The sequence below is a fragment of the Protobothrops mucrosquamatus genome, unplaced genomic scaffold, assembly GCF_001527695.2.
Source record: "Protobothrops mucrosquamatus isolate PMUCROS unplaced genomic scaffold, P.Mucros_1.0 scaffold482, whole genome shotgun sequence".
NCBI classification, from domain to species: Eukaryota; Metazoa; Chordata; class Lepidosauria; order Squamata; family Viperidae; genus Protobothrops; species Protobothrops mucrosquamatus.
In genome coordinates, this window is record NW_015386802.1 from 33,497 (window position 1) to 55,080 (window position 21,584).

General features: G+C 37.0%; 1 protein-coding gene across 1 annotated transcript in view; it reads right to left on the bottom strand.

The window, feature by feature from the left end:
• PTPRN2 (protein tyrosine phosphatase receptor type N2) overlaps positions 1–21,584 on the bottom strand; it is a 519,027-nt gene that overhangs the window by 21,679 nt on the left and 475,764 nt on the right. The window contains exons 17-18 of the mRNA XM_029284276.1: positions 10,353–10,406; positions 8,314–8,378 (exon numbers count right to left, since the gene is read on the bottom strand). Coding sequence (XP_029140109.1) covers positions 8,314–8,378; positions 10,353–10,406 — 119 coding nt within the window. The remainder of the gene's footprint in view (positions 1–8,313; positions 8,379–10,352; positions 10,407–21,584) is intronic.

Below are 21,584 nucleotides of genomic sequence, written 5' to 3' on the forward strand. Positions count from 1 at the left end.
AAGAAGATCGCACAGACTGACTACAAGCAGTGGCATGACAAAGTAGCAACAATGGTGCATTGGAAGATCTGCAAGAAATATCATTTGCCTGTAAGCAAGAACTGGTGGGATCATAAAATAGAGAAAGTCATAGAAAATGATAAAATTAAACTGCTCTGGGACTTCAGAATTCAAACAGACAAGCACCTGCAACATAACATCCCGGACTTAACAATTGTCGATAAGAAAGACAAAAAAGTCTGGATAGTGGACGTGGCAGTGCCTGGAGACGGCAGAATAGACGAGAAAGAACTAGAGAAGATAACAAAATACAAAGATCTACAAATAGAAATAGAAAGACTGTGGCAAAGGCAAGCAAGGGTAGTACCAATAGTAATAGGCACCTTGGGTGCAATCCCAAAACAACTGGAGCACCACTTGAACACCACTGGCATTGACAAATTTGCCATTAGTCAATTGCAAAAGGCAGCCTTACTAGGAACTGCTTCCATCCTGCGACGATATCTGTAATAACATCAAACATCCACATCTGCCTATCACAGGTCCTTGGTAAGGACTCGATAGGTAGACAAAATGCCAAATCCAGTCTGAACATCTGGCTGACTGTGCAATGATCCATAATAATAATAACAATAATAATATCAGGGGAAAAGCGCTATAGAAAATTGAAATGCCTTATGTATCATTGGATTAACCTTTTGAGTATCTGTAGTTCATGCATTTTTTCTTTACATTATGTAGTTATTAATAACTATGGCTTTATTAATATTATATGCCAGTTTCAAGATAAAAATAGATTTAACAGTTCCGTGTGGCTAGCTAAGGAGTTAAGGAGATGGGGTCATATTCATACATGACACAATTGATATAATCTTGTCCTAGTAGCATAGCTTGAGCTATTGTAGGTCTTTTAATCATCCTCTAAGACCTTCCAACATTAATATTATTCACCAAGTAGTCACTGGTAACTGATTCAGGGAAAAATGACATTATATATTCTGTATATACATAAAATATATACAGAAAAAATATTCACAGTATGAATCAGTATATTACTCAGATGCCATTACACAGATATAATGAAAAAGTAAATAGTTTCATAATACAGGTACCTTTATCCAGGACCAGTTTAAGGGAGTCAGGTGCATTTACAGCTGCATTCAGTGCTGGAAATGTAGGGACTTCAGTATTAATCTGAAGTAGGCTATGTGTGTGAGAGGACACAAAAAGTAATGGCAGTCTGCATTGATAGAGTAGATCAGAGGTCTCCAACCTTTCTAGGTTGGTGGCCTAGAGGGAAAGGAAAGGGGAGGCATGGGGCCGCGTGTGCACGTGCGATGCAAACAGGTGCAGCGCAAGTGCCCGTGCAATGCTGGGGACAAGGCTAGTGCCTTTGTGAAGCTGGGTGCAGGGCTAGTGCCCACACAATGCTCAGGGCAGGGCTAGCACCTGCATGATGCTTGGGGCAGTGCTATTGCGAGAGGAGGAGTGCATGCACACGTGTGCACACTGGCCAGCCATTCATGTGGCCTGGTAGCCAAGAGGCCACAGCCCAGTAGTGGGCTGCGGCCCATAGGTTGGGGACCCCTGGTGTAGATGTCTGCCTTGAGCGACTGGTTTTGGGGTAAGAGATTTACTAATTAACTAATGCAGCTTCATGTTAGACAGTGCATAGATTGATTTTTTTGAGGTTCCATTGGTTCATGGAGCGCTGTGTTGGCCAACAGAAAGATTGGGCTGAGAGGATTTTTTTTTTCTGGGAAAGCTGATTTTCTCTTGAAACTAATCCAGCTCTATTAGCTGCCCTACTGATAAATCAGCAATTGGGTCAATTTCTTAAATAGGATTTTAGTGTATGATGGTTTTTATGATTCTGTATCTTACATATTTTTCTATATAATTATTTTTAGTTCAGAAATTCCTTGTGGAATATATAGTTTACCACCTGATTTCAAAGGAATTTGTCCGAAAAATTGTGATACATGTTTTTGAGCATGGCAAGCTTGGACTGGACATACAAATTTCTTAAATTGATCGTGATGCAATATACTGTATATGCAATATAGCACCATCAATGTGCAAAATATTTTACAAGAACAAGAACAAACATCTTGTTCTGAAAAGCTGACTCTAAAATTTCACAAAGAGGGAAAATGGAAGCAGAGAATTTTTCCCTTCCCTTTAAGTGCATGCATTTAGGGTCAAATGATGCCACCCTAAATATATCATTAACAACCATGCGATAAATGTGTTTTGGAATTTAATAGTAGGTTCACATACACACACAATTTTTGACAAGACTTCAGTGTTGCCATCCCAATAAAAAACAAATGATCCTTGGCTCCATTGCTATTATTCTTGGAAGAAAAGCATCCATTGGTTCCATATGAACTACAGATTTAGGCAGTCTAGCCCAGCGGGAGGCGTGGCAACTTCCTGGACTCAGTCTTATCTGAGCAAGAAGGCTGAGACAACCCACCGGTGGATTCTCCACTCATCATGCTGGAGAATAGAAAAGCAACACTTATCTTCTAAAGTTTCTAGATGTTCTCTTTCTTATTATGAATTCCTCTCATATAAATTTATCAGAAAGAAAGCAGATATCCTGTCAACAATACAAATCAAAACAGTACTGATATTTCTTTATCTGAGGGTGACATACAGAGTTATCATTCATCAACATGATATAATTGAATATGTGGACATAAAACAGCAACTCAGGCATGTTATTTTGGCAACACAGTGAGAGGATGCAGTATACCTTTCCTTTTACTATGTGATGTAGTCCTTAAAAGTTGGTCTCCTGCACTTGCTATTGATTTTTAAAAGTCTTCACAGATATTAATAATATAATGGTTAATATCAATAATTATTCCAATATTACTTAGAGGAAGGCGACAACACTAAAAAGGTTTGCTTTGCAGAAAAATGGATTTGGAGAAAAAATCTGAAGGGACAGAAAGAAATAATACAGTTGTCTGGACATGCATGTCAGGTATATAAAACCAGAAGTGAGAAAAGGTGGAGTTCCTTAAGAGAGAAGGATAACTTGAAATAATTGAGGACAGCAGAGCTGGTGAAGCAGTTCCATGATGTGCATCAAATCATGATGTGTAAGATCATGATTGTAAGACAAATATTCTGTGCTGGATTTATTGTTTATTTTTGATCAACATGTGAACAAAAAAGCGAAACCAGGTACACCACAATAATGTTTCTTAGTATGGAAAACCTCAAGTACTACACCTGCTAGTCAATTTCATATAATTATAAATAATTACTATTTCAAATTAGGTAACCTGTGAATCAATAAAACTTAATTGCAAAGAGAAAGTGCAGAGGAAGCAGACCATCTAAAAAAGCAGTTTAAGTAATAACAACAACAACAACAACAACAACAACAACAACTATTATTATTATTATTATTATTAATAATAATAATAATAATAATAATAATAATAATAATAATAATAATAATAATAATAATAATAAAGTTGGAAGGGACCTTGGAGTTCATCTAGTTCCTGCTCAGGCAGGAAACCCTATACCATTTCAGACAAATGGCTGTCCAGTCTCTTCTTAAAAACTTCCAGTGTTGGAGCATTCACCATGAATGAAGTTCTCTAGTTTTCAACATTCACAGGTTGCCCAGGGGTCGGCAACCAAAAACACTCAAAGAGCCACTTGGACCCGTTTCCCACAGAAAAGAAAACACTGGGAGCTGCAAAACATGTGTGCGCGCCAGAAGGGGGAGGCTTGATTGAAGAGTTTAATTAAAAAGAAATAGAGGGTGCTGTGCTCTCTCTTTCTCTCCCTCTCTTTTTCTCTTTCCTCTCCCCCTCCCTCTCTCTCTCTCTCTCTCTCTCTCTCTCTCTCTCTCTCTCTCTCTCTCTCTCTCTCTCTCTCTCTCTCTCTCTCTCTCTCCCCTCCGATCTTCTGCTCACCTGGCAAGCTGGCTTCAAGCTGTTCTCCAACAAGCTGACATACATTCTTATTGAGCTGGCTCTCTCCTGCCCTTCCTTCTTCCTACTGAGATGCAGCCAAGGCAGGAGCCCTGCCCAATAAGCTTGTCAGCTTGTCAGAGAACAGCATGAAGCCACTCTCTTTTTTACACACACACACACACACACACACACACACACACACACACAGAGAGAGAGAGAGAGAGAGAGAGAGAGAGAGAGAGAGAGAGAGAGAGAGAGAGAGAGAGAGAGAGAGAGAGAGAGAGAGAGAGAAGGGAAGCGCAAGTGCCTCTCTCTGTCTCTGTCTTTCTCTCTGCAAATGGCAGAGGAGGCTGGGAGCCACAGGAGAAGGCTCAAAGAGCATCTTCAGTTCCCTGGGACTCCCAATCCTGATGACAAAGCCATATTTTCAGGCACTTTTGGAACATTAAAAGGGATTAGATAACCTGTGACTTGCTGGGTCATTCTTCCTTCTGCATATAATATGGGATTGCATTATTTGCCCTCAATTCACAACCCTCAGAAGAGCCTCAAAGAAGTCTCTTCCTTGTTTTCCTTGGCTGGCCCATGAAACTGCTTGCTATTTTGTTGGAAGTAGGGAAACTATGGCGCCACAATTGAGGAAAAATGGACCTCTGCCCTCCATTCTAGCATATCCCCCAAAACCCGTTCCCTCACCCATCTACTGCTAATGTCCCCCCAGCTAGCCCTATTTTGCCAGCAGGCATCTGAATTGCTCTTTTGTTCTTCCACCACAATGCATCATTGCATTCTGCACCAGCCGATGCTTCTGGATACTCTTTAATAGAGTGAAATTAATTTCATTTTGTTTCATTTATATTAAATTGAAACTAAATATAATTTATTTAATTTCTGTCTGGTCATGTATTTTAATACCGATAGTCCTCAATTTATAACAGTTCATTTAGTGACCATTCAAAGTTATAATAGCACTGAAAATACTGATTTATGACCATTTTTCACACTTATGATGGTTGCAGCATCCCCATGGTCATATAATGAACATTCAGACACTTGGCAATTGACTCATACTTATGAGGGTTGCAAAGTCCTGGGGTCATGTGATTACCTTTTGCAATCCTCTGTCAAGCAAAATCAATGGGGAAGCCAGATTCACTTAACAATCGTGTTACTAATTTAACAACTGCATCGATTCACTTAACAACTGTGGCAAGAAAGGTCGTAAAATGGGACAAACTCACTTAACAAATGTTTCACTTAGCAACATAAATTTTGAGCTCAACTGTGGTTGTAACTCAAGGACTACCAGTAACACATTTGTTAAATAAAAACTGTCTCTTAACAATTGTCTTGCTTAACAACAGATATGTTGGGCTTAATTGTGATTGTAAGTTGAGGACTACTTATATTTTTCTCCTCTCACGTTATAGCATTATAATTACATACATTTCAAAAGTCCCTTAAGTCTTATCCAAATTTTCTGAAGATTGTGTGTAATCCTGGAGACTTAGTATAGTCACTTCTGATTTATGACATTATAGAAACCCCAGTTAAATAAACCATGGCTTAATATAATGTATGAACATTTGTGTTAGTGAAATTATATTCCACTATTTCATTTCCATTTTCTATCCATGACAGTTTTGTCCCAAAATATTCCATAAAGTAATATCATAGATTCAATAATCTAGCCTGCTCAGCATAGATTGTCCTGTTCATGTTAGTGGCTGTAATCACTCACATCAAAACCAGTTAAATCTGGAAGATAAACCAATTTGGGTGCAATCTGACCCCAAAAGTTTCCAGAGTGCTCACACAAACTGTTATTAAGATATGATTGCCAGATCCCAGCAGTCCGTACCAAACTGAATTCTTTTTATCTTGTAATTTCTTGCCATTTTAAGATCTCTTCCTCTGAAACAACCAGCAACTACTGGGAACTGAGAGGATTTTATCTATAGTACATGCAAATCAAAGTCTTCTTTTTTCTATAAGATAAAATTTAAGTTACAGTGGAACATAAGAAAATTAGCAATAACAATAGGTTTGAATATTATCTGGCAGCAAACTTTATGATCTGTAGTCTTACGAGATCAGAATACTAAAAAACAGTTTAAAAACAGTTCACTATTTGATTGCAAAGCCTTCAGAATAATCAGAGTCTACTTGACTAGCCAAAGTACCTCCTGCCTGAAACATCTCCTGCCTCCTCTGTTCATAAGCTGATCAAGGCTGCACAGAGTTCAGCCAGTTCTTTCTTAGCCAACTTCTCTAGCTGATTTGAGTGCCTTTGAGAAAAAGAAACAAAGCAGAAAACCCACAGAAGCATATGTCCATAAAAAAGCAAGCTTCAAGCCTTTGCATAGAAATCTGTGGCTTGCTGTTGCTAGGAGACAACCACAGCAAATTCTCTAGTGGCCAAAGTGAACGACAGTGTAAATGCTTCCTGGTGGCAATGTTGTGTTCCATAAGACTTTGAAAACTTGGCTTTGCTCTCAGGCCTGGGGGGCAGCATGATTGCTGAACCTCTGCCAGTTTTGGGGAAATTGGTATTATTCCATTGTGGGTTTTTTTTTCATTTTGGAGTCACTTTGCGGTGTTATTTTTCTTTTTCTTTTCAAGACTGTGAATTTTAATACAGTATGTAAACCATGCAGAAACCTTTTGAGTCTAGCGGTCTCTAAATCTTACAAAATAAATATATACAGTAAACAAATAAATCTAGACACCCTCTAGTGGCCAGATTGTATAGCAACATATTTGGGAATTGCTGCAAGTTAAATTCAATTCAAATGATGTGGGTCAGTGTTGATAAGTAACTTAGTGAAATTCCATCTCCCAAATTTTAGAGCAGTGAAACCTAAAACATAGACTATGCTACTCTCCCAGGCCAGGAAAAAAGAAGAATTAAAAAAGGAGCCAAAACAAGTCTCAAAACAAGCTTAAAACAAGTCTGGAAGAGCCCAAGAAAAGAAGAAAGCCCAAAGGAAGCAGAGAATGCTATAAAGCAGGGCAGCTTTACAAGGCTGAGATCAGCTTTGAATGTCACTGAAAATCTTGGAGCAGTGCAAAAGATCCATATGGAACTTGAACATGCCTGGACAAGAAATGCGAACAATTTGAACATAGAAACAGAAAGAAATACAGGCAGTATGCTACAACCAGTAAAGCAATCCTCAGACATCTCAATGAGCAGCATCATAGTACACAAACACCATCCCACAAATTCTCAAAGAAATTCCATATTCCCAGGAAAGATTGACAGTTAAATCTTCCCTCTCTTCCCATGTCTCAACATCTCCAGCACTTTCTGGGCACATCTGCCACTCTGGGCAGTCCACATGCTCAAGTAATACTGTATTCATCACTATTGGTGTCCAAAAGAGAACAGAGACAGTGTCTAATCACAAATGTGCCGAGTTCAATAAAAGGAAAGTCCCCTTAAAATTGGGAGGAGCACAATCAGGTTCAGAAGCAGTTGAAGTAAAAGCACAGGTGGTATGAAAGGCAGCTAAAATGAAGGTACATCTAGGAGCCCAGAAAGAAAGGAAGGTAGCAGCCCAAAGTACAGTGAGAGCTGAAACACACTGCTATCCAATGTCATAAAACTACTCAGAGGAACCCACCATCATTAAAACATGACAGAACAGCAACCAGAACCAAAAGGGTTAGAAGGTTCGAGTATTTAGTTAACAATGGAATTGTTTTCACGTATTGGACTAAAGAGTCCATTATGTTTTGGGGCTTTATTAACAATTTCACAATTAAAATAAAGTAGCAGTGAGTAAACAAGAAGGGGTTTCAAACTTTTGTGCCTGCTATATTCACTAATTTCTTATTTTGAATATATAAATAATTGCATATACATAATAGGCATGCATTCAGATCTGCAGAAATATGTAATATAGGAATGGTGTCAGTTTCTGTTCACTTAAGGATTCATGGAAACCTTTTGATCAGGAATACCTAAACTAGTCTATTAAATTTAGGTACTAAAAACATGTAACTGATGGAATTCTTCAAATTTCAGATTGGGAATAATCTCATGATCTCAGAATAATCACCAAACCAGAAAAAACTATTGAACATAACTATGCAGCTGAGGAAATGAACACATACAGACTTAAGGAAATAACACTAATTATTTATCTTTTACTTTTTCTTATTTGAAATTACATAGATAATGAAAATACAGCCTATACTTTTTTTTAACCACATGTGTCAAACTATTTATAAAGAAACCTTACAGGAAAAAAGATCAGTATCAAATTCAGACAAGGACAATTTCTCTCAAAATTTGTCTGAGGCCTTTCTATGAAAAGGATAGGATATTGCAGAACTCTAAAACGGCATCACTTTTTATTCTCACCTTTGGCCATTTTATTGAGAACCATGTCAATTAGGATGTAGGTTCCAGTTCTTCCTGCACCATCACTATAGACAATGAGAAAAAAAATCTAATTCAATGTGCAAAAAATCCTAACAAAATAGAGTTTATCTTTTTAAGATGTAAATATAACTAGGGGACTAAGCTGAGATGGAGAAGCACATCATATAGTTAGGTAATAGTGACAGAAAAAAACTTTTTTAAAAAATGAATTATTCATACATATTACTTGGTCTGTGTGCATATGAACAGTAAAGCTTTGAATAAAGAATTTATTCCTCTGAAGACAAAAATACACATATTTGGGAATAATGTCATTTTTTTTATTTAACACAAATAAGTATAGAAACCTGCCTGCATAATGAAAAGCTGTTCAAATTGGCCTGTTAGGAAAAAATCAAAAAGAGCAAAATGCATTTTCCCCAAATGATAGCACTCTCTAAATTTCCAAAACTTTCCTGGCTCTGCAAGCTGACCTGCTTCTCCTCCTGCTGTGAAAAACCTTTTGTTATTTAAAGGGCACATTATTCTTCACAGAGAAATTGGATACCAGCCACCTGAGTCTGGAAAAAAGATATGGCTAACTACTTTCTTTCTTTCATTTCTACAGAAAAACAATTAAAAAAAGTTGCCATGCATATTCTGTGCATTATTTTTAAACTGCTCATGGAATTACTGCTTAGGAATGACAACAAAAGTGGAAATTTGTCATAGAGCAGTGTAAATATGTCAAGATTTGTAATCTGAATATAGTTTTCCTGCCTTCAAAAGGGGTCAGCTTTTATCTGGAAATGTTTTTCTTTCCGTATCTATTGCAAGCAAACATTATTAAGATTTCAGCAGTTTTCCTTTTGTGTTTTTTCCCACTTTCTAACCTATAACGGGCTTTTTGACAATACTTCCATGAAAAAGAATGAATCCATTTGAAGTGATTATTCATTTTAATTTTTCTTAATATATAGAAAGTTTTGAGACATTGCAGGAAGAAAAAGATATGATAACAATAGTGAAATGTTGCGTACAATCTGAGTGAAAGGTAATTTGCTGTTTCAAATTTATTAGCCACAGAATGATGCTTAGGTGTCACTAGACAAGGGGCTCAAAATAAATTAAAAATAAGAAACAGAGACATTTTTGTTCATTAAAATAACAGACTTGGTCATAATAATGTACATAAATTTTAAAAAACACATTCCTGCGCCTATAAAAAAATCACTTACATTGTAATGTTAATGAATTTTTGGAACTAATGCAATTCTTGGATTAAATACTCAACCTGCGCATTCTGGTGATAAAACAAAATATATACAGTAATCTATTTAGGAATCCATTTTTCAGCCGGATTACAAAGTATTTCTTATTGTCATAAAGAATGACAAAAGTTATTTTACCATAAGTTCATTCCTATTTAACATTTTCATAATATAAACCCTGCTTCTTCTACTTCTTCAGGTCTTGTAAAACTGTATGGCAAAACAGCCTCAGAAGATACGGGCAGTCTGAATTTTCTATAAAACATAATTGTGAATAGATCACAATATACACACACATGGTAATTATATCTTATTACTGCACTATGAGCAACAATTTAAAGATTTTTTAAAAATGTGTGTTAAATGCAATTCAGTAACAGATGAAAAGGGCTATTTTTTTGTAGTAGTATAATCCTACACAGCAGGGTTTATATTATGAAAAAGTAAATTCCATTTGACTCAATACATTTTTTGCCCAAGCAAAAATATGTACAATTGCAATATATATTAAATGTGTATGCTACTTCTTCCTAAAAAGAAACAATTTCTGTAATCATTTGGCTGAGATCTGACCATAAGTTTTAGATAATTTAAGAAAAATCTTTTCTTAAGAAACCAGTCTATATAAGAGGATTGTCAAGAATTTCTGCAGAAAATATGAACTCGTCAGAATTATAAGGCATTTGATTTGATTATTTAATAAATCAATGTACAAAGCTATTAACATGTAAGTTTCATATGCATTGTTTTAAAAAAATATATACTTGCCTGCAATGCACAATTATTGGACAAGAACGGCCCCTGTAGCACTTGTTTATTTTTCTGCAATAAAACAAATACAGATTTGATAAGTATTAATAATTATCTAAGAACATAACATTTTTCAGGAATAAAAAAGAATTTAAGTCATAAAAACATATTTATTAAAATAATAGGATAACAGGTGTAATCCTTAAAATATTATCCCCACACAAGAGTGACTAGAATTAGTAAATGTATTTTATAATGCTTATAGAATTATAATCTAGATTAATTTGTTATCAACTAAACCCTTCATTCCATTTTCACTGCTATTTAAATTATTGTAGAGCTTGTTTAGATTTGGTTAGCACAATGTATGAACTCAATCATTATGGATTCTAAACTATATATAAGTTTTAATATTATGTATGAAAAGCAGGCTTATTCAACAATAAAACAAATTTTAATTTAGCATGTGTGGTGCCAACACACAGAATTATAATTTCCTCACAATCTTAAAATATCATGCTATTCCAAATGTTCCCTGTCTGTATTGTATATTCTCTTGAATTGTTGAACCAAAGACTGTGTATTCTTACATAGCAATAACAAAATAATAAAAGGGTGCTTTCCTGCATTTCTTACATTAGTAATACAAATGACAACAAATTCTACTTCGGTTAAAGTGTGTATTAATAGTTCATTTTCAGCTCTGAGGCAGTATTAGCAAAGTTCTGCTTCAAAAGCTAATACAGTTTCATCGAGAACTTTTGCTTTGAAAGATATATACATTCCTAAATAAATCAATGCTTAAAAGCTACTACCTAAAAATATATATTTCTTAATTCAAAGAACAATACATGAAAAAACCCTTAATTTTGCATATATAACAGCTGTATTTATATAGTACATTTTATTTTCTGATATTTTCAAATATACAATAAATATATTCAGAGATATAAACTTTAAACATCTGGAAACAGAATTTCAGTGTGAACACACAAACATATGCACGCACCACGCACGCACAATATTTTATGGGCATAATTCAAAATGTTATTTTTAACTAAAACATTCCTAAATGACAGGAACTTTTATGATTCTCCTTTTGTAGGTATACATATACCTATAAACTTATACATGTACATGTATATGTCTAGCAACTAGTACCAGATTTCTTTTTTATAGAAATCTGTTCTATATAAAATATATATATACTTTCTTGTTTCCTAATTTAAGAATAACTCTCCCTGAGTAAAAAAAAATGGAATTAATAAATTCACATCATTTATTCCAGTTCTTGAATGAAGAAGAACCATTAGCTTGAAAAGATCAGGAAAGAATCAGTTCAAACCAGCATTAAAATTCTACTGATTTACAAGTTTATATAAAGAATATAACAAATCAATCACTTTTCTCTAATTTAAGTATTTTCAGTTAAAAGCAGAGAAGATGGAGTTGCATTTTGCTGAATAGAAGGAAGAAGAATGCCTTAGGGAAAAATCAGGGCCTAATGTCTAAAATTCATTTTTGATGAGAATGAGGAACATAGAGTTAGACATCAGAATGGAATAAAAATAATGCTCTGTATAAATCATGTAAAACTGCTTAGGAAAATAATTTAGTGCCAAATTGGAGATGCTGTGTAACACTTAGTTGAAGCAAAGGCAATAGTAATTGATACTGGCCTTAATGACAAGTATAACATTTCAAACAAAGGCTATATAGAACAATGATTCCTGGACTGAGTTCAGGACATGTCAGAACAAAGAAAACAGATTTCCTGTAAACTGATAGATGAACTTTGGAGTGATTTGGTGGTCCTAATTTAAGGTAGTTCACTACTCATATGAAGGGATTTTTTTTAAAAAAAATAGTGCTGTAAGATTATAGGACAACCCCCTCTATGCCATTGTAGGAAGGAAGTCAAAACTTTCCCTGTCATTTAATCTTCTCCTGTTCCCCAGGTTCCAAGCTTTTCTAGGGCAAAAGGGGAGAAATAACACTAAAACAAAAAATAACAAATTTGACAAAGAGTCTGACATTGGCCACAGATGGCAACCCATTCAAATAAACATTGCCTGGTAGAATGTTTATTTGGTAGATCCACAACCCCCCCTCAAAGAACACATGTAGACACCTAGCAAAGAAACACCAAATTACCCCTAAAAGAGTCACATCAACAGACTTCCGGTTTTGCGTTGCAGCAGAACGGGACACAGGAAGGCAGGGCTCTGCCTTCCGCGCCTGATTTCGCCCTGCTGGGGGCCCTAAAAAGGGCTTAAAGTCGCCCCGAAGAGGCGATGAAGAAGGAGGGATGTCTCGTCAATCCGTTCGATCTGAGAAAAGCTCTCCAAACCAGCAGGGGAAAGACTGGCTACATTCCTATGGCCAGCCATTAGCTGCTGACAACCGAAGAAAAACACCAATTAACACAGCATAAACAGCATGTTTGGAACTAGATGAGAATATTGATCCTTTCTTTATTATTTTACAACTGAATTTCCTGGGAAAGGCTCCCAAGAAGTTAAAAACCTCTGAATGTTACAGAAGTGGCATTTTAATGTCTATGCGGGACAGAAATACATAATATTGAAGTGGAAATAATATAAAACTACAGTTTTGAAATTTGAAAACTGAGATAATTATTAAGAGTTTTTCTCTGAACAAAAAACTGAGGGGAAATATTAGAAATCAATCCTTTGTTTTAAGAGTGGAAAATGGATTTTAAATGACATCTAGTGGTGGATCTGAGTACAGCACTATAACTAGATTCCTGCCTGTTTGGTGATTCCTAGCCTAAGGGAGAACAGCTGGCAATAAAGGAAAATATTTTGGCATACTTATCACCTTGACCTTGTTGGATTATAAATACCCACTGAGCTTGGACTTTTAATCTTAAGAGCTAGTGGAAGAGAAAGAAAAACTTGACCTTTGATTATGTCTGGCTGGGATAATCTTTTGAGCTGTTTTCAGGGAGGTTGAACACTTTGAACACTGTGGGTTATAATATTGCCTGACTGACAATTTTTGGAAGCCTGAGACAAAGGATCACTATAAAATATTGCTTTTGGGACTGGACCTATACTCTAAAATCTATTGGATTATAAAGGCTGCATATAAAGACCAGAAAGCTAAAGGAAGCGTTGTTCTACTTTTATTGAGACTGGTGATATCACAGGATCTCCAGGAATAATAACAACAACAATAAAGTTGGAAGGAACCTTGAAGGTCATCTAGTCCAACCCCCAACTCAGGCAGGAAACCCTATACCATTTCAGACAAATGGCTGTCCAGTCTCTTCTTAAAAACTTCCAGTGTTGGAGCATTCACAGCTTCTGGGGGCAGGTTGTTCCACTGATTAATTGTTCTAACTGTCAGGAAATTTCTCCTTAGTTCTAGGTTGCTTCTCTCTTTAGTTAGTTTCCATCCATTGCTTCTTGTCTTGCCTTCAGGTGCTATGTGGCAACCCCTGAGATACTGGAACACTGCTATCATGTCAGCCCTCATCCTTCTCTTCATTAAACTAGACATACCCAATTCCATCAACCGTTCCTTATATGTTTTAGGCTCCAGTCCCTTAATCATCTTTGATGACTCAAGAAAAAACAAATACTTTTCAGAAGGAATTACTCTATGCTACAACTAATTCACCAAACAATTTTGCATACAAAGATGACATAAAAAGAAACCACAATGAGACTAAAAATAATTTAGATAATATAAATGAGAAAATCTCCAAATTAAATCTACAACTAGAAAGTTCCCAGACAACGAGTACAAAGTATGAACAAATAAATCAGAGATCGGAAGATGAAGCAGAGAAAATGGACCTAGAGACAGAAGAGATGAAAAAAAGGAAATATAAGCTACTATACATAAATAAAATACTGCAAGACTTACCCATAATAATGCAAAAGACTCTTTACCCTTTAAGCTTACAAGATGCACCTGATGATAAGGAAGAAAATTTTGGGGAATGGAACATAGAGCTGTCAGGGGAAATGTTACAATTTGGGAGACAAAAGATGAGGGGAGAAATCGAGGGGGAAAGAATATGGGGGTTGCTTAAGGAACATAAAGGGGCGGAATTTCCCCTCAAAAATACCCTACCTAAATTGTCTTCCTCATACCAAGAAACTTTCATAAAAATAGAAAGAAAATTGCTGGGTGATTTAATTGCCTTGGCTTGGAAAGCTACTTGGCAAAGAAAGAAAGCGAGAGTTAGATTTAAAAAATAGAAGATTTGACCTATTAGAGGGGGCATCATACGTATAAGTACTTGTTTGAATATGGTCAAAAGAATGGATGGCCCTTAGATATAGTTAGACCTTTATAATGAAAGATATGATTTAGAATTAAAATAGCATTTTTTTCCTCTTCTTTTGATATGAGAAATATGTAAATAAGAGGAAGACTGGTATGAATAAAATTTTTAGTTATATAAATGTAATTAATATTGAGAAAATCATAACTGACAAAGATACTTTAAATATTGATGTGAAATTAAACATTAACAAGAGCACAAAAACCAGGATATTGATTTATGAATTTATATTATTGTTATTTTGTATAATATTAGTAAAATATGATGAAGATGTTTATATCTAACTCTGTATACATCAATAGTACCAAGAATTCTAATTGTGTAATGAGGGGAAAATGGAAAAAATATGGGGAAGAATGGAGGATCAGGGAAAAAATACTGGATTGTGCAGTACTGAATCCTCAAAGGAACAGAATCAGCCAGAATCAGCCATCTGCAGACTGGACATACAATCCAGGGAGATATGTTGTCTCCCTGGAGCAAAAATCAAAGATGTGGCCAAGAACCTAACCAAAATAATTAGGTCCACAGATTACTACCCTTTCCTCCTTCTTCACAATGGGACAAATGACACAACAAAGAACCTGAGTACAATATTGAGAGATTATAAGCAACTAGACAATAAAGTTAAGGAGCTAGAAGCACAAGTAGTGTTCTCATCAGTACTCTCAACGAAAGGCCAACCCCCATTGAGGGAAAAAAGAATTCTAGAAATAAACTACTGGCTAAAGGGTTGGTGTTGCCAAGAAAGCTTTGGTTTCCTGGACCATGGGCTGAATTTCCTATGTGAAGGACTCTTGGCAAGGGATGGACTGCACCTCATGAAAACAGGGAAAAATATACTCGGAAAAAGACTGGCCCAACTCATCAGGAGGGCTTTAAACTAATATTAAGGGGAAAGGGTGACTAATCTTTAGAATCTCTAGAACACAAAACCAGTCATAAATCCCAAGAAAACAAATCAAACAATGAGGTGGGGAGTAATGAGAAAAAAAGAAAAACTCAAACAACAATCAGGAGATGCAGGAAACATACCCATAGACAGGCATAAATGTCTTAAATGCTTATATACAAATGCTCAAAGCTTGGTGAACAAACAGGGTAAACTAGAAGTAATAGTACACGAGGATGGTATGACACAGTTGGCATTACAGAAACCTGATGGGACAAAACCCATGACTGGAATGGACTGATGGATGGATACAAATTTGTTCAAAAGAAATAGATCTACAAAAAGAGGAGCGGGAGTTGCACTATATGTAAGAGAACCCTACATATCTATAGAAAGGCATTTATCAAAGATAAAATCCCTCCAGAATGTGTAAGAGTCAATATAAAAGGGAAAAAGTGACATTGCCATAGGTGTATATTACAGGCCTCCCAAGCAATCAGAAGAAATAGATAAACTCTTTACCAACCAGTTACAAACTGGTAGGAAGCATACCACAGTAGGAAGCATACCACAGTAGTAATGGGAGACTTCAACTATCCAGCTATCAACTTGGAGACAAACTCTGCAGCGAATGGGAGATCAAACAGATTCTTAAACAATCTAGCTGACAACTTTATCATCCAAAAGGTGGAGGAGGGAACTAGAAGTAAAGCTATACTGGACCTAATTCTTACTAATAAAAAAGAAGTGATGATGTTGGAAGGGAACTTGGAGGTCATCTAGTCCAACGCCCTGCTCAGGCAGGAAACCCTATACCATTTCAAAAAAATGGCTGCCCAGTCTCTTCTTAAAAATTTCCAGTGTTGGAGCATTCACAGCTTCTGGGAGCAGGTTGTTCCACCGATTAATTGTTCTAACTATCAGGAAATGTCTCCTTAGTTCTAGGTTGCTTCTTTCTTTGGTTAATTTCCATCTGTTGCTTCTGCCTTCAAGTGCTTTGGAGAATAGCTTGATTCCCTCTTCTATGTGGCAACTCCTGAGATATTGGAACACTGCTATCATGCCACCCCTCGTCCTTCTCTTCATTAAACTAGACATACCCAATTCCAGCAACCATACCTTATATGTTTTAGCCTCCAGTCCCCTAATAATCTTTGATGCTCTTCTCTGTATTCTTTCTAGAGTAATCTTGATTCTATCCCTCTGTTAATGCAGCTTAGCACTGTGTTGGCTTTTTTGGTAGCTGCAGCACACTGCTGGCTCATGTTTAAGTGATTGTCCACTAGGACTCCAAGTTCCCTCTCACAGTTGCTACTATTGAGCAAGGTATCACCTATACTATACCTGTACATTTGGTTTTTCTTGCCTAAATGTAGAACCTTACTTTTTTCACCATTGAATTTCATTTTGTTAGATTATGCCCAATGTTCAGGTCTGTCAAGATCCCGGAACCTTGGGTGAAAGTGACCATGTCATACTGAAATTCAATATAATGCAAATACAAGCAATAGAAAATAATCCAACCAGTGTCTTAAACTTCAAAAGGTTCTCATCTTCAAGAAAGGGGGAAAAAAACGGACCCAGGAAACTACAGACCAATCAGTTTAATATCAATATATCAATATCTGGGAAGATCCTGGAAAAGATCATCAAAAAAAGATCTGCAAACAACTAGAAGCAAACAAAGTTATAACTAGCAGCTAGCATGAGTTTGTTAAAAACAAATCATGCCAAACCAATCTTATTTCATTCTTTGATAAAGTGACTAAATTAGTAGACCCGCAAAACGCTGTGGACATAGTATACTTAGATTTCAGTAAGGTATTGACAAAGTAGACCACAACCTGCTGCTTAGTAAGCTAGAAAAAGGTGGGAGAGACAACATCACCACCTAATGGATCTGTAACTGGCTGACAAACCATACTCAGCGAGTAGTCCTCAATGGCACTACATCCACATGGAAAGAAGTAAGCAGTGGGGTACCACAAGGCTCTGTCTTAGGCCCTGTACTCTTTAATATCTTCATCAATGACTTAGATGAGGGAATAGGAGGGGACTCATCAAATTTGCAGATGACACTAAACTGGCAGGAATAGCCAACACTTCAGAAGATAAACTTAGGATCCAAAAAGATCTTGACAAACTTGAACAATGAGCCCTATCCAACAAAATGAGTTTCAATGTGGAGAAAAGCAAAGTTTTACATTTAGGCAGGAAAAATAAGGTATAAATACAGATTAGGTGAGACCTGACTCAAGAACAGTAATTGTAAGAGGGACCTTAGGGTCCTAGTGGACGATCACTTGACTATGAGCCAGCATATGCAGCAGCAGCCAAAAAAGCTAATACAATCCTGAGTTGTATAAACAGAGGCATAGAATCAAGATCATGCGAAGTGTTAGGAGCGCTTTATAAAACTCTAGTAAGACCACATCTGGAATACTGCAACCAATTTTGGTCACCATACTACAAAAAAGATATTGAAACTTTGGAAAAAGTTCAGAGAAGAGCAATTAAAATGATTAAAGGCCTGGAGACTAAAACATATGAAGAACAGCTGCAGGACTTGGGTTTGGCTAGTCTAAAGAAAAGAAGAAATAGGAGAGACATGATAGCAGTATTCCAGTATTTGAGGGGCTGCCACAAAGAGGGCATCAAACTATTCTCCAGAGCACCAGAGGGCAGGACAAGAAACAATGGTTGGAAACTGAACAAAGAGAGAAGGAGAAACGTCTTAACAGTGAGGACAATTAACCAGTGGAACAGAAGTTGCCTTCAGAAGTTGTGGGTGCTCCATCATTGGAGATTTTTAAGGTTACCTGTGGGAGCACCTTTCCTTAAGGAAATCTATTGTCCTACTAGATAAGGTGTACACATTTCTGGTTCCCTTCCCCAAATACTGTCATCTAGTGGGAATCAGGAAACATACCTTTCCTGTGACCAGCCCCTGCCCTATGGAATATTCTGCTCCTTGAAGTTTGACAGGTGTTTGCCTTCCTTGCCTTCTGTAAAGCCCCTGGCTTTCTAATCCAAGCACTGGTAAATGACCAGATAATCATACATCACCATGGATTAGTGCCAATTTTTTGCTTTTATTATTTTATATTTTTAATGGAGTGCTTTAGTTTTTAAAATGATTGTATTGGAAGCCAGCCAGGTTGTCTTAAAGATGGGTGGCTATATGTTTTAAATAAAGATAACCTTCCTTTTTGTGATTGATATATCTACCTGCAATGTTAATTAAACAGAAAGCCAGTTGATATAGTAAATAAGTGGGAGAAAAAAAGATCAGCAATGCCAAACCCCAGAACACCTCTTTTGGCCATCCAGATAATTTCAATTTCTAATAATTCCTAGAGCAGTGATGGCGAACCTTTTATAAACCCAGTGCCCAAACTGCAAACCAAAACCCACTTATTTATCACTGGGTGCCGGGTGAGCGTGGCTGCAGTGGTCATGGCAGACTGGTGGGCAGGGCCAGGGCGGCAGGGGCCAGTCCCTCGCCATCTCCGGGGCATGACACGCGTGCCCACAGAAAGTGCTCTGAGTGCCGCCTCTGGCACGCGTGCCATAGGTTCACCATCACTGTCCTAGGGGATAGCTCTGTCACTGGGAGAAACAAAGGAAGGGTTTTTATATGAACTAATCACCTCAAATTTTGTAATCTAGCTTTGATTCCTGTGATTATGTGCCATGCTCTCAAATAAAATTTTACCTCTGCTTCAAACAATTCGTCTTAAGTGTTCTTTGAAAGACCCAGCCTAGATTGAACCCAGACTTTTCTTCTAACAATTGGCAACCCAGCTAGGACCTTAGGCTGACATGGAGGAATGGATCCAACTTAGCTAATTTCACTCAGCTAGCACCAAATCATTTGTCTTGAGGGTCATGACTGGATTCTGCCCATTTCAACATAGTTATTAAAGAGAGTTCGGGTTTTGGGCCAAATAATTGCTTGAACCAGAGTTTTCAGAGTTGGAAGTACCCAATAAATTTTGTCTTGTCCCTAGTGAGTGTGAGAGAGTTTATATGTGTGTGTAGAGAGATCCCCTTTTCACACTGCCCATAGATTGCATTCTGTGTCAGTTTCAATTGCACCCAAACTCCTGTGAGGTTGTTTTGAATCGGTTTGAAGGATTCAGGAAGTTGTGAGAGATTGCATGCTTAGCTTTATCTGGACAACTGCCAGCCTGGTCTCTGAATCCAAAAAGGAGTGCCTATACCCTATTCAGAGCATGGTGCCTGAAAATTGAAGGCAGAGAGGAGGTGGCAGTACTCTAAGAGAATCCTATCCCGGGGCCCCTGTGCTTGCAAACTGAAGGTAGAAGATAGGGAAGTGTACTTATTCCACTAGGGCAGGGGTTCCCAACCCCTGGGCCATGGACAACTACAAGGCATGCATGGTGGTATATAGGAAATGGGGAAAAAATCAAATAGCAAACAAACAAATAAAAAAAGACAAAAAATGAGGCTGGTAATCTATATTCATCTGAAAGGGTGCTTTCAACTAACCTAAAAGGTAAAGCTCTCTCTTGAACAGAAAGAAAATGTTTCTTTAAGTTAAAAAGGAGCTGTGATGGCGCAGTGGTTAGAATGCAGTACTACAGGCTAACTCACTGCTTACTGTCAGCAGTTTGATTGTGACCAGTGCAAGGTTGACTCAACCTTCCATCCTTCTGAGATCGGTAAAATGAGGAGTCAAGATTGTTGGGAGCAATATGCTGACTTTATAAACTGCTCAATGAGGGCAATAAAGCACTATAAAGCGGTATATAAATCTAAGGGCTATTGTTAAAATTGAAGCAGAGTGAAAATTGCAAAGTTTAAGTTCTATAGAAGAATAAACTGTCTGTTCATGATGCTAAAACTTAAGAGCTCTGGTTTTTTTCTTTCTTTTCCCTTTTGTGAGCCTACTTGTTTATGTATGTATGTGAGGTGTGTGCCTTTGAGGTAAGGGAGAGTTGATATGAAATGGTGAGTTGATCACATTGTTGGTAGCCGATGCATAAAACCTATAAAAACCCCCTATAGAAACCATTCTCTAATTCCTTCACCTTACCTGGCTTACAAACTGTCAAAATAGTTTGGAGACTGAGGATGGGGGGGGGGGGCTTTGATTACTATCTCCCCTTCAAATGCATTCAGTGTCCCTTCAGCACATTCTTATGGGATGGAATTTTGGATGGGAATACTAAAGGCAAAATAATAGCATCTTTATATATGATGTAGTTGTTTTGCCACCAGAAGAAACTACTGAAATAATTACCCCAGTCCCTAGGTGAGTGTTTCCCATCCTACATACAGTAACAAAAGGACAGTGTAGATTTTTATCAGTTCTCTGAGGAAGGAATGTTTGAAATTCAAATAAAGTAAAATGTAAGAAATCCATTATTGATGGGACGAGAACAGCAATTTATACAATCTCTTCCTTCAGCTGGAACTCTTGCAATCCAGGCTTGTGAAAACCAAGTGAGGGAAGTCAGCTCCCCAGAGAAGGAAATATTAAAAGGGCAGAAAAATATATTTTCCTCAAAAGGATTTTAAAAGCAGAAACCAACCCTGCCCCCAAGTCTCTCTGTCCCAAGCAGAAGCCAGCCCTGTACAAATGCAGATGTAAACCATCAGAAAGGCCCCAGCTAGGAGATCAAGAAGACAAAGACACCTAAAATCTGCATACCCCACCCAAACTCTAGGAAATTAGCCCCAGCACCAGGGAAGCAGGATATGATAATAGGACTAACCCACTACCATCAAAAATACCAGAAAGGAACACCAGACTCAGGTCAGAATACGTGACACAGGAAATACAAAAGGCTTCAGGGGGTATAAAAACCTACTTCCCACATTATTATTATTATTATTATTATTTTAATTTCTATACCGCCCTTCTCCCGCAGGACTCAGGGCGGTGCACAGCATATTAAAAACAGATACAATAACAATATACAAAAATAAAACCCTTCTAAAACCAAATTAAAAACCAAATATTAGAGGCTGTGTTCCAATTAAAATTATACTTAAAATCGTCCCTAAATAAAAT